The sequence below is a fragment of the Astyanax mexicanus genome, chromosome 1, assembly GCF_023375975.1.
Source record: "Astyanax mexicanus isolate ESR-SI-001 chromosome 1, AstMex3_surface, whole genome shotgun sequence".
Lineage (NCBI taxonomy): Eukaryota > Metazoa > Chordata > Actinopteri > Characiformes > Acestrorhamphidae > Astyanax > Astyanax mexicanus.
This window is the reverse complement of record NC_064408.1, coordinates 22,689,200-22,703,273: the sequence shown is the minus strand read 5'-3', so window position 1 is coordinate 22,703,273 and position 14,074 is coordinate 22,689,200. Positions and strand designations below refer to the sequence as shown.

Sequence of the window (14,074 nt, the reverse complement as noted above, 5' to 3'; positions counted from 1 at the left end):
ATTAAATTAATCAAAAAATCTAAAATAATGTTAAAAAATATATATATATATATATGTACTAAAAGGAAATTTGCTTTTTATTATTTAATCTCTGCATAATATAAGATGTAGTGGTTTAGTCTAAAATCAACACACACAGTTAACGTGACATCATTGGACATCCCTTTTTGGGTGTTTCAACTAGTGTTTTACATAATCATGCCAAAACTCATGGAATAGTTGTATGTATACTACAGGAGATCACAGGGGACTGTACCTGACTTCTATATGCCAAAGCTGGACATTCGGTTCATGTTCATCTGCTTTAAATAGTCCTTTCTATTGGCAATAATTCTCTAGTCTATGCAGTGTGTGCAGATTTGCACATCTGTGTCAGCAATGAATGACTTAAAGTAACTTTAAAGTAGTTAAATGCATTCAATAGAAGGGACACCCCTTCTATATTGGACACATCGTGTCTCTCTGCACCATTAATGGTTACCAAAAAAAAGAAATTTAGATCCAAAAATATATAATGACTATTACTCAGTGTGTGCACCAATTGTTTTCTATAAATCACTATAAAAACGATCAAATCAAAGATTTAGAGACAATATGTAATGTTAATTTGCCATACTGGGCTGCAGCTCAGTCTCCTGACCACAAGGGTGCAAAAAGAACAACAGTGTATTAAATGCATTTATTACTATTATTAGGTGCCTTTACTGGCATTGTACTTTCAGAAAGATCTAATAGGGGTGCCTTACTCGGGGTTCTTGTATGTGTGTGTACCTTGTCAAGGTCTCTCTGCGTGGCTCCCTCTTTGCGCATGCGCTCCTGTTCCAGGGTCTTGCTGTTGTAGTTCTCTTTGCTCTTCTGCAGGGCCTGCGAGACACTCTGGATGTTCTGCACTGCTTCCAGCGTGGACGCTACTTCCTCCTTAGTCTGCCAGAGACATGACCACAACAGCAATGAGCTTCAATACTGAGATATACATCAGATAACAGCCACATCAACTCTGAATAATGTCCATCTGAGAAGAGGAAGATGGATTATCACAAGCCATCAAACCAAGCTGAACTGCTTAAAATTTTGAACCAAGAGTGGCTTAAAGTTATCCAAAAGCAGTGTGTAAGACTGGTGGAGGAGAATGTGCCAAGATGCATGAAAACTCTGATTAAAAACCAGCGTTATTCCACCAAATATTGGTTTCTGACCTCTTAAAAGTTTATGAATATGAACTTGTTTTTTTTGTTTTTTTGCATTATTTAAGGTCTGAAAGCTCTGCATCTTTATTGTTATTTCAGTAATTTCTCATTTTATGCAAATAAATCCTCTAAATGACAATATTTTTATTTGGAATTTCAGAGAAATATTGTCGTAGTTTATAGAATAAAACAACAATGTTCACTTTACTCCAACACATACCTATAAATAGCAAAATCAGAGAAACTGATTCAGAAACTGAAGTGGTCTCTTAATTTTTTCCAGAGCTGTATATATGTATTTGCAAATTCTTTCGTGAATTTTTACTATTTTTAGGTCTACTCACAATTTTAAACAGGTTTTATGTGCAAAACATGGCTGTAAGTCATTTTAAAATAACCATTTCCAAATTTAGCTTGAGTTCTTAACATACAGTTGTGGTCAAAAGTTTACATACACTTGTAAAAAAACATAATGTTATGGCTGTCTTGAGTTTTCAATAAGTTCTACAACTCTTATTTTTCTGTGATAGAGTGATCGGAACACATACATGTTTGTCACAAAAAACAGTCATAAAATTTGGTTCTTTCATAAATTTATTATGGGTCTGCTGAAAATGTCACCAAATCTGCTGGGTCAAAAATATACATACAGCAACAAAATTTGTCAATTTTGGTGATGTAGCGAGTTGTGTCAATCAAATTAGCTTCATGTCATGGCCTCTTCACTTCTTGTAAGTGATTCTGATTGACTACAGCTGTTGACTTCTCATGAGCCCATTTAAATAGGGCTCATTTGACCCAGTGATTAGACTCAGCTACAAAAGCTACAATGGGAAAGTCAAAGGAACTCAGTGTGGATCTGAAAAAGCGAATTATTGACTTGAACAAGTCAGGGAAGTCACTTGGAGCCATTTCAAAGCAGCTACAGGTCCCAAGAGCAACTGTGCAGACAATTATACGCAAGTATAAAGTGCATGGAACAGTTGTGTCACTGCCACGATCAGGAAGAAAACGCAAGCTATCACATGCTGCCGAGAGGAGATTGGTCAGGATGGTCAAGAGTCAACCAAGAATCACCAAGAAGCAGGTCTGCAAGGATTTGGAAGCTGATGGAACACAGGTGTCAGTCTCCACAGTCAAGCGTGTTTTACATCGCCATGGACTGAGAGGCTGCCGTGCAAGAAAGAAGCCCTTGCTCCAGAAAAGGCACCTTAAGACTCGGCTGAAGTTTGCTGCTGATCACATGGACAAAGATAAAACCTTCTGGAGGAAAGTTCTCTGGTCAGACGAAACAAAAATTGAGCTGTTTGGCCACAACACCCAGCAATATGTTTGGAGGAGAAAAGGTGAGGCCTTTAATCCCAGGAACACCATGCCTACTGTCAAGCATGGTGGTGGTAGTATTATGCTCTGGGGATGTTTTGCTGCCAGTGGAACTGGTTCTTTGCAGAAAGTAAATGGGATAATGAAGAAGGAGGATTACCTCCAAATTCTGCAGGAAAACTTAAAACCATCAGCCCGAAGGTTGGGTCTTGGGCGCATTTGGGTGTTCCAACAAGACAATGACCCAAAACACACATCAAAAGTGGTAAAGGAATGGCTAAACCAGGCTAGAATTAAGGTTTTGGAATGGCCTTCCCAAAGTCCTGACTTAAACTCCATTGAGAACATGTGGACAGTGCTAAAGAAACGGGTTCATGCAAGAAAACCATCACATTTAGCTGAACTGCACCAATTCTGTCAAGAAGAGTGGTCAAACATTCGACCTGAAGCTTGCCAGGAGCTTGTGGATGGCTACCAAAAGCGCCTAGTTGCCGTGAAAATGGCCAAGGGACATGTAACCAAATACTAATGTTGCTGTATGTATATTTTTGACCCAGCAGATTTGGTGACATTTTCAGCAGACCCATAATAAATTTATGAAAGAACCAAATTTTATGACTGTTTTTTGTGACAAACATGTATGTGTTCCGATCACTCTATCACAGAAAAATAAGAGTTGTAGAACTTATTGAAAACTCAAGACAGCCATAACATTATGTTTTTTTACAAGTGTATGTAAACTTTTGACCACAACTGTAAATAAGCCCTTGTGGACCAAAACGTGAAAATATCTTTCAAAACACTCTTAGATGCTTTGCAATCAATCAGACTGTGGTAGCGGTCGCACCCTTATTTCAGTCATTCTAAACATATGGGGAATTTGGCAGAGCGGATCACGCAAGCATCTTCACACTGATTTAAAGTGATTAATGTGACCACGCTACTTTAATTCTTTGATTATAAACAAGCCTTGGTTATCTTCTAAGTTTTCATTTTCCGCCCTATAAAAATCTTGTCACGACACCCTGTTAGGAACTGGCCTTAACCAGACAGATAATGGAGATGAAAAAAAAATGTTCCATCAATTTCAAAGCCTTTTTCATGCATATCAGTCTGAAATGCAATTCTAAACACGCAGAGTTCAATTTTCTACAGGCGGAAAACAGAGAAAGTTTCCACAAGCATCAAAAGTGTGGAGGAACGTGGTTTATATCTGTATTAAACCTCTTTGGTGTGTTTCTGATTATTCTCTGTAAATTAATAAGCACTTCCTTCCTGTGTGTCCTCAAACGATTCAGAACAGAGCTGCTGCAGAACTTCTACAATTACATTACAGGCTTCTTAATCCATTCACAAAAACCTCCCTTCAGCGCATAGCAAACCAGCCATGGTAGCTCTGCGACTGCTCAGGTTTGATGTGGGGGTTATATGTTATCAGGGCAGCTCATTTTGTATCAAAAGGAGAGCAACACTGGTGAAATACAGCAGACATTTAATAACTACAATTAGAAAAAGAACTATTTTTTTTCCTCACAGAAGCACATCTATATTACAAACATGGTGCTTTATGGAACCAAAAGCGGTTTGCACTAATTGACTTCTTTAAACCCTGCAGGAAGGTCCACACTCCTGTTCTTCACATTCACCCATTAAACTACATAGTTTCCAAGATGAACACCAATTTCATCAGCCCTAAAACAGAGCCCTGTGGGACTCCACTATATATACTACATTAAACAGCTTCCCAATCAATTATAAGAAGTCCTGCATTAGGAATAGTAACTAAGTAATAAACCAGGGTCAGTGTGTTAAAGATTCACCTGAACACAAACACACAGCTGAACAGATCCACCTCAAAACAGCTCAAATTAAACAAAAAACTAGGGATGCACCAAATATTTGATAACCAAAAAAGCATATAAAAAAAGAAATAATTTATACCAAACAGTGGCCAATTAATTTGAAGTCATTCTAAAGTATTTACTTTACCCTTAGGGTTTTTAAGAGAACCTAATTGAACCATTTCCTGTTGGAGTTAAGGAACACCATTGCACTAAACATAGATAGAATAGTAAGCAATGGATAATTAGTAATGAAATATCCACACAGCTCATTAGGATTTTTTTTGTTTCATACATCTTTTGGAGGATTAAACATGCACTGGGTCAAACTGACCCAGGAACACCCTTACTGTTCCTGACAAATTAACATAACAGTAAGGTATTATACTTATTAACAGTTTACCAATTTTACTAACTCTTCACAAACTGTCTGTTTTCCAGCTGAAATATACTAGCTGCACATTAAGCTAGCTTTAGCATTTTTGTTTGCTTAAGTAAATTTATGATTAGAACAGCACAAGCTTCTGGGATAAATTTATGACTAAAATGGCACTGTTGAGGTAGCTAGCTAGCTAAGCACGTGACTAGAACAGCACTGCTGAGAAAAAAAAAAAGTTATGATTAGAACAGCACTATTGAGGTAGATTTAGGACTCTCTAAATCACTCTGTTGAGGTAGCTAGTTAGCTAGCTAGCTAAAGGTGTGATTAAACTGCATTGCTGAAATAGACTAACGCTTTTTAAGACTTTTTTTGGGGTTTTGGTATTGGGCAAAAACATTCATTTAAAAAAAATCCCTACAAAAACAAGTATTTTATAAAAAATGTAATCTACAAATAATCTACAAATAAAAGATTTCTCCTGAGCCTAATAAAAAAGGTCTTTTTAGAAAGAGAGCGAGTGAATCATAGAGAAAGTAAAAGGGGTGAAGAAGTAAAGGCTGCATGTGTGTGAATGTGCGCGAGAGCGACAGAGGCGTGAGAAAAATGTGAGAGGAGTTAGGAGGTGCTGAGAGAGATTGGCCCGCACGAGCGCACTGCAAACACACTCAGCACTAATTCACAGACAGTGTTTTATGTTTTATCAGGCCACTTGGCTGAGCCGGGATCATGCATTTAACATGAGCCGCCGCTGTGAGCTGCTGTCAGGATCGCTACACGCACACACCACACACCAGACTAAACACACACTATAAACTTTTCCTTTCAGCAGAAAAACAAATCAGTGCTCCGTCTCGACCTCGCTGAAAATTCACAGCCAAATGAACCAACCAGCTCAATCAGACACAGAAAAAGGGCCATCTAAAGCACATTTACATTTTCAGTGTAATTAGTGTAGTTAAAAGCTTATCTTCTTTTTATAGGAACTGTTTTGCCATTGAAAGAAAAAAAAAGTAATTAATGTAAACAATTTGAAGCTTCATCTTCAAGACGTGTGATTTTAGTCTTGTTTTGATGAAACACGATCACACAGATGGTGGTTTAGCAGCTTGTCTGTTAGCTAACGTTATCTAGCTTCTTAAAGCTCCACTAGGTAGGATTGAGATTTTGTGCTCGTGGGCTCCCCCTACAGTTGCAGAGTGTAATAAATGTTTTAGGCGGATTAGTTTCTCTTACTCGTTTTCTGGCTTTCACAGACATATTCGGTCTCTTTCCAGCTTCTGCCAGAGTGTCTGTATGTTAGTTTGTAAAGAATGAACCAGTAGTCCTTGTAGAACTGTTACAACTAAAGGTTGGAAAGCAGGTCGCAGTTCTCGCGAGCGTTGGTCGCGGCCGCCTTGGAAAACTTACAGAGTCTGGTTTAAACTCAGAGGAGCTCCGGCACAGACACGAGAGCACAGCCATTCCTCCTATTACATCTCAATGCAGCGCTGCAGTGACTTTCAAGCTGTTATTTTATTTCTTTAAAAAGATCAAAAATCAAGGAAATCCTACCTAGTGGGGCTTTAAGGAAAACTTTACTTTTTTAGATACTCTGTCTGATACTCTTGTCTATATTTTTCTAGAGGCTAGCTTAGCAAGGGAGCTTCCCAAATATCAAAGTTCCTGATATTTTAAACGAGGCAATGAAAATGATTTTTTTTTAAGTGCACAGGCAGTTTAATAAAAAAGGAATAAGTGGTGATTTCTTTGCATGGGTAATGCTATGCCCCTATTGCTAGCATTGTAAGCCTGTTGGGAGCATCGGCTAAAAGTGCTGTATTCTGGAATGCTGGGGACGGGGGACAAAAGGTAATACTCGTTATCTTGCTTCATTACACCCCAAGTATATTTTACCGCAAATTTCTACTTTAAATGGTTATTTGCCATGTAAAAAGATTCTTCCATTTGGTCATATGTAAAATCATTAAAAATAAAAAATAGAATAGAGCCAAACAGCCTTTAGAGCTGACCGACATAAAACCATTTTTGCTAAGACTATAGAAACCTTCTGAATGAGCCTAGAGTATTTACACAGTACAGAGGCTGTGACTTTAAAAGCTACTGTCTCCAGAGATAATTAATAATTATAAGCAGTTTTAATAATCATTAAACATTAATTCTCATAAAAAGGAGAGCACTGCTGGTTTGTTCTAGCATTACTGACTCTACTAATGCTTCTAACAAATTAAGCACCTCAGACAGACCCCAGCGGACCAGCAACAGTCCCCTACCTTCTTATGAGCCTTGGCCTGTTCATCCACATACTTCTGTACTTCTTTGATGAGCTCCTGCAGTTTGCGCACCAGCTCCATGTGACAGGAAGCCAGCTTTTCTGTTGACACTTTAAACACGTCCCATATAGGAGCAAACGTCCTGCAAGAGAGGTCACATTTTAGACAACTGAAGCAGATTCAGGACTACACAAACACACACAAACAGCGTTCAGGTTTCAGCTTTATAACAAGTAATAGTAGTTTCTGTGAGAATGGATATCATTCTCTGTTAAGCAAGATTCAGATTAATTTATCACTGTGTATATACATAAAAATGGGATACAGAGGCAAGAAAAAGTATATGAAACCTTTGGAATTTCATGTTTTTCTGCACAAATTTGTAATAAAATGTAATCAAATGTGATCTGATGCAACCGCAAAAAGTGGTAGTGGAAGAAGTATGTGAACCCTTGGAATTAATAGCTGTTCATTTTGACTGGTTGCCCACGTCTTGTCAGAGCAGACACAGTGCCAAATTTTCTCCACTTCTAGATTGTTTGCCTTACTGTAGACTGGTGAATTCCTTTCCTTTTTACATAAAATCAGCAATTTTTGATTGTAGATTCTCTGAAAGCTCTTCTTTTTTTAGGTATGCTAAAACCTATTTTTTGAGTTTGAGTTTGGAATTAACACAAGGGTTCACATACTTTTCATGCTTGTTCTCAATGAAGACATGAAGTGATCCTCAATGTTGTGTGTTATTATTTCAGGCAATTGCATTTGTCAATACTCTTGACTTGGATGAAGATCAGATTACAAATAATGACATTCACACAGAAAACCATGGAATTCCATAGAGTTCACACACTTTTTCTTGAAAACTGTATTTATGATTGTTCAGCCAATCATATAAAACATATTGAGGAGTTTTTGTATTTGTAATGCATAATTTAATCTGATTCTGCAACAATGCTATTCATAACCTAAATCCTAAATTTAACCTGCCTCTTAACTGTTCACCGTCTATACTTCCAAATTTTACAACCTTAGAACAACCTGTTCTAGATTTGTGTAACTATAATAGTTAATGATAAATATAATCTGCAATATCATATTTTATATTTAACAAATAAATAGGTTAAATTAATGTAAGCACAGGTGGATATGACCCACTTAACTATCTATAATTATCTAATTTACACAATGCATGGCTGAAGTGAGGAGAGAGAAAATATAAACACACACTAAAACACCAGCACACACACACTCACCCCAGCTGTGAGAAGTTACTGGCAGATTTGGCCAGTTTGCTCATCGATCTGGAGTATGTCTCCTCGATGGTGACCCTGCAGACAGAGCAAAATCACAGTGTTTACCTGTTAAAACAAGGCAAATTGTTTACATCTTCCTGCCTGAATCCAGAGTTCATCATTTTAAAGTATTTACTGAAACTCAAGCTTGAACAGAGTCTGACAAAATCTACCTTCCTTACAAGTGGTGTACAAGCAAATAAGCCAAACTTATTATTTTGATTATTATTATTTTGGTTCATAGGCTTATAAGGCAAACCAAAAACCCCATATGGCTGTCAGTACTTTATAAAGTTTATAAAGAGTCAGTCAGACACCCCAAACCTCAACATATAGAAAAAGACACAGGCTGAAGCATTTGGAAAAGCCCCAACAGTACCAGTCTGAAGTGAATCTATATATATATATATATATATATATATACTTGTGATATACTAGTGATACTACTACTACTACCACCACCACTATTACTATTATCATTACTATTACTATTACTACTCCTACTACCACTCCTACTACTACTCCTACTACTACTACTACTACTACTACTACTAATAATAATAATAATAATAATAACGTAAGTAATAAAAAGCACAAAACCTTTAGATAATTAAAAATACAAAGAGACAATCCATTTAAAATAATCTGTATTGCTTTGAATTGTTTCTATACCAAAATTAACTGAGAGCAGAAACTTTATAAAAAATACGATACTGCAGGAAAATAATATTTTTGTGTAAATCCTAAATATGAAAACGTTTTTTTAAAAAGCTTAAAGCATTAAATCTCTGTTCCTCTGCTGTTTTAACACACACACCTCACAATTGTGGCATGCTTCCTTACAGTGACAGGACACAAATGTTGGTTTAGCAGTGCAGAGAATGAGTAAATTATTCATCTGTCGCTTGCTGTTGACTAAGGCAGGCTGACAGTGAGTGCAGCAGTGGGGCATTGTGGAGGTCAAAATGAAATCTTAAATACCAAGCAAACTGTCTAGAGAACTGCTCATATGCTTGTAAGACAGGCAAAGCATAAACCCCATATGACAACTGTCAGTAACCTAGAGGATACGAAAGCTTAGCTCAATCAAGAGGGTGGTGCAGCATTGCATGCACAAACAATCCTATAACACAATGTTTCAGTTCGCAACATTTTTTTAATAATAAACATTTGACAAACATTTGCTTGGTAATCTGCACTGTCAGGCAGAAATGTGTTCACAACAAATACAGATACAGATCTCTTACATTCATGAATATGAACCATCAAGATCTGAGCAAAACCTGGAATTGACTGGTGAGGCCTGTACTCTGAACATAGTCACAGGAATGGGATCTCAGAATTACAGGGTTCTGCAAATAAAAATGGTACGTAGCTAAAAGTACTTTTATCTTACATTTGATACTGATCATGTAAAGATCAAAGTATTGTAATGGTTTATGCTGCTTTACATCACAGACACACCTTTACATCTTCTCAAATCACATGTCCTGCAACAATATCAGACAGTCCACAAGGGGGCGCCTGAAATCCTAACAATATTCCTTTACATTAATCAGGATGGACAAATGTTTAGTTCAGGTTTTTATTCACTTAACACTGTACTATTATTCTGCTACTTCAGTAATTCAGTAATAACAATATAGGAAAATAATACATTATACAAAAAAGGGTATTTTATGAGGCCTTATCTAATTTTTTAACTGTTCTGGACACCACACAAAAACAATAATTGAATTATTAAATAATAAACCAATTTAACTTTGAAAAGTTTATATTTGATGTTACTCTTTAGCCACTTAAAAAAAACATCTTAAATAATAAAATCATCAAATTATTCGGTAACACCTGTGCAGTTATACTTGATGATCTGTTAATATTTTAGAGAGGCCAAAACGTTGTATGATACTTAACATAGAGATACATTTCAAATGCAATTCAATGTTTGCCCCCTAATCAAAAGCTTAGATAAGCATGCTGAGTGATATTTTCGGCTTATTTTAGTCATTGTTGCATAGCCTTTCCACAGAGTTCCACTGTGCACATCTAAATCAGCAATTCTACAAATAATTATTTTAATTTTGAGATTTTGAGCTGCAATTGCCTTTTGCAGCTATTAATGTGATTTTTATGTTAAACAGGCAACTTAATTTCAGGAAAGAACTGTTTATATGATGGGAAGACAGGCAAGCCAAAATCCCCTTACGGTGGAGAGTAAGTTTACATTTCCAGTCTAAAGTGACTGAAATCTGGCTTTAAAGTTATAAAAATAGGCCAAACTTACTAAACATACAGCCTAATTTTAAAAGCTGAAAAAAGGGGTAGCCTATCCACTAAATTAGTAATTGTGTCACAGGACCAACCCAGCCAATAGGTCAGTTCTCAGCTTTAATTAATTAAAATATCACCTAAGATATTTCACTTATACAGACAGTAAAATGTCCATATATAAAATAAACAGATTTATACAGCTCTGGAAAAAATAAGTGAAACAATTACTGAAAACCTCTGGAATATAATAAAGAGGAAGACGGATGATCACAAGCTATCAAACCAAGCTGACCTGCTTGAATTTTTGCACCAGGAGTGGCATAAAGTTATCCAAAAGCAGTGTGTAAGACTGATGGAGGAGAACATGCCAAGATGCATGAAAACTGTGATTAAAACCAGGGTTATTCCACCAAATATTGAAAACTTGTTTTCTTTGCATTATTTGAGGTTTGAAAGCTCTGCTTCTTTTTTGTTATATCAGCCATTTCTCATTTTCTGCAAACAAATGCTCTAAATGACAATATTTTAATTTGGAATTTGGGAGAAATGTTGTCTGTAGTTTATAGAATAAAACAACAATGTTCATTTTACTCAAACATAAACCTATAAATAGCAAAATCAGAGAAACTGATTCAGAAACTGAAGTGGTCTCTTAGTTTTTTCCCGGAGCTGTATAAAAAAAATATATTACTGGATTTATATATTTGCGTAACATCTTCTAAAAATGAACAACTTCTTCCTTTAACCCAGTGTGTATTCTGTTATTTAGTAACCCATCGTTTATCCTTGTGACGTTCAGGGCTGTGGAAATAACGCAGAAAGTGTTATTTTAAACCCAGCTATTTTTGAGCCCATCATCCGAAGTTATTAAATCACTTAACAGCACCGTGTGACGCATTTCACATGTGGAAAATTCCTGTCAGGCCTGTCAGCACGCCAGATGTTTTTGTAGGTGGGCTACAGCTGATGGATTGGTTAGGTCTGGATGAACGTCAGGTGAGCATACTTCAGACCCATTTGGATGGCCATCTAAGAACATCTTAAAAAACTTTCTTCCACCCATAAATATGCACCATTTATCCCTCATTTCAGTTCTACTGCTGTGTGGAGCCGGTGAATACTCTAATCTAATTCACTGCAAAGATACTGCAAAGAGAGGGAGTTAAAAAAAAAAAGAGGATCCTGGGCTTTTATTTTAATAGAGAGAACTGCTGAACTGTAGCTGTTAACTGTGCTGTTGATAAAAGTGGAGTCTTCTGGGCACTTTTTTTCTTTAGGATAGATGTTCACATTTAACACAGACCATGGTGCCATCTTGTGGAAGAAACTGTGGAGATGAACTACAAGAAGAAACACTAACTGTATGACAAATAAATATCGTCTTCTCTTCATGTATATCCTTATAGATATATAATGTATGTTGGATATTTTAACATAATAAATCGAATACTTTTATCTATATTATGTACAGTACCAGTTAAAAGTTTTAACACACTCCTCTTCTCAGTTTTATGTCAAATTACAACACTTATCTAACCACTAATCTTAACATGTAAACTAATAATTAAAAAGCAAATAGTATTACCAAACAGAATACTATATAATAAAATATATTAAATTGCTAATCATGTGTTTTGGTGTATATATTTTTAAAGGGTACAATTTTACAGATACTGGGTTTGTAGTGATGGAGGTGATTAATGATATGTATATTGATATTGACAATAGGAAACATTTTGCTGCTATATTGAACCATTTATTAAAGTTTCTCAAATGATTTCTAAGTTTCAGATAATAATTTTTTTAACCACTGCCTAAGCTTATGAACCCTTCAAGAACCCTATTTGTAAAAACCAGAACTGTAGGAACTCCCTGTTAGACAGTACTTAAGCCACTGTGCATAGCTTTCCATTGCTGGGGGACCAGCATATCTCACATACTAGCAGAGATCAAAATCTCATACCGTCCCGTCAACGACACTGGTGTCAAAAGCTTCTCGCGTCATGACACAGCTCTGTCACTTCTAAAATTAAATCACACACTGTCTGAGGGTGTGCGAGACGTAGTTACGACATAGATGCACTGTGTGATTAACAAACTTTCAGACTGAAATGATAACAGTAAGCTACAGTAAATACTTTTAGAATACACCTGAGCAACACACTCGAAAAACACAATAAAAAGCCTAATTTTATTCGTCTATTACTATAAATTGGATACAAGCAACTGTCTAACCAAAACTTATACACTAGTATAGTAAATAAATCAATAAATCAATTATTCAAAAAATAAATCAATAAATAAAATGTTTTGAGAAATAAAGTATCTGAAAACCCACAGTGACCAGAGGGCTTGCAAATGTAAAGGACTTTTACAGCAAAGATTAATTTATATTTTTAGAAAGTAATAACAGTAAGGTTCCTCTCACTTTTTAAATCAGAGGACATTTTAATGTGTGTGTTTCCAGTCTACCAATTGGGAAAATATGAGCGCCTCTAGGTAAGGATTTTTATGAATAACAAAAATTAAGGCAGCTTTATGTAAAATGCCCGGAAGTGAACAGCACTGTAGCCTGTAGTAATGTATCACAGACATCACACACATATCATATCAAACAGCATAACTTCCCATTTTCAACCAGCACAGTAACATCATTCTGATATCACAAATCAGCCATTAATTCATCTCAGACAACAGTTAGCCATTACGGCTATTCTGAAATGTTGGGCTTCAAAACAAAAGCCCCAGGGCAGATTATATGAATAAATACATACTTACAAAAATCAATGGCTGTACTCACTAAAATAAACATTTATTTTTTATTTGAACTTTACAACATAAACCTCTGATCAAAATATTTGCATCTCATTGCTATGCATTTTAAGCAGGACTGGTATATTTTAATATTACAGGGCACAATATTTCAGCAAAAATGTAAAAATAACTTGTAGTGTAGTCACTCTTTAAGACATATTTGAGTAGCCTATATTTGAGAATCTCTTGAAAATAAACTCTGGCATGTGTGACCATCTCCTATAGCTATGTTGTAATTATTAGGTGAATAAAGGGGCATCTACTTTATATAAAATTGCTCTACTGTTGTAAGGGATAAACAGAATTTACTGTTGTTACTGACTGATTATTACAGAGAGCTTTTCAATTCATGGCAGATATTTAGTTGATAGTTTAGATTAATTAATCAAAAGGCATGTAATGAATAAGATATTTTTTATTCACCTGACAGCACTAAAAAGTGAAGAAAAATTATTTTTAAAAAAATGACACTGATTTCATAGGCCATACACGTAGTACAAAGGCAAGTGTGCATGAATGCATGACCAAACAGCAAATACATCTGTAGTGTAAGAATCTATTTGATTATCTTAGAACCTTATTTGATATTCAAACCATGTTCCACACATCAGGATTTTGGATTAGCATCATTGCTTACTTGCTAAACAAATCCATATTTTATTACCACTTGAGTTTAAGTGACTTTTGATTAACC

The 14,074-nt window shown here is 35.8% G+C and overlaps 1 protein-coding gene across 11 annotated transcripts in view; it reads right to left on the bottom strand.

Moving 5' to 3' along the window:
• Positions 1 to 14,074, bottom strand: part of fcho2 (FCH and mu domain containing endocytic adaptor 2) — an 86,497-nt gene that overhangs the window by 50,465 nt on the left and 21,958 nt on the right. For all 11 annotated transcript variants that reach the window (XM_049474897.1, XM_049474907.1, XM_049474914.1 and 8 more), the window contains exons 3-5: positions 8,257 to 8,331; positions 7,004 to 7,145; positions 772 to 924 (exon numbers count right to left, since the gene is read on the bottom strand). In XM_049474897.1, coding sequence (XP_049330854.1) covers positions 772 to 924; positions 7,004 to 7,145; positions 8,257 to 8,331 — 370 coding nt within the window. The remainder of the gene's footprint in view (positions 1 to 771; positions 925 to 7,003; positions 7,146 to 8,256; positions 8,332 to 14,074) is intronic.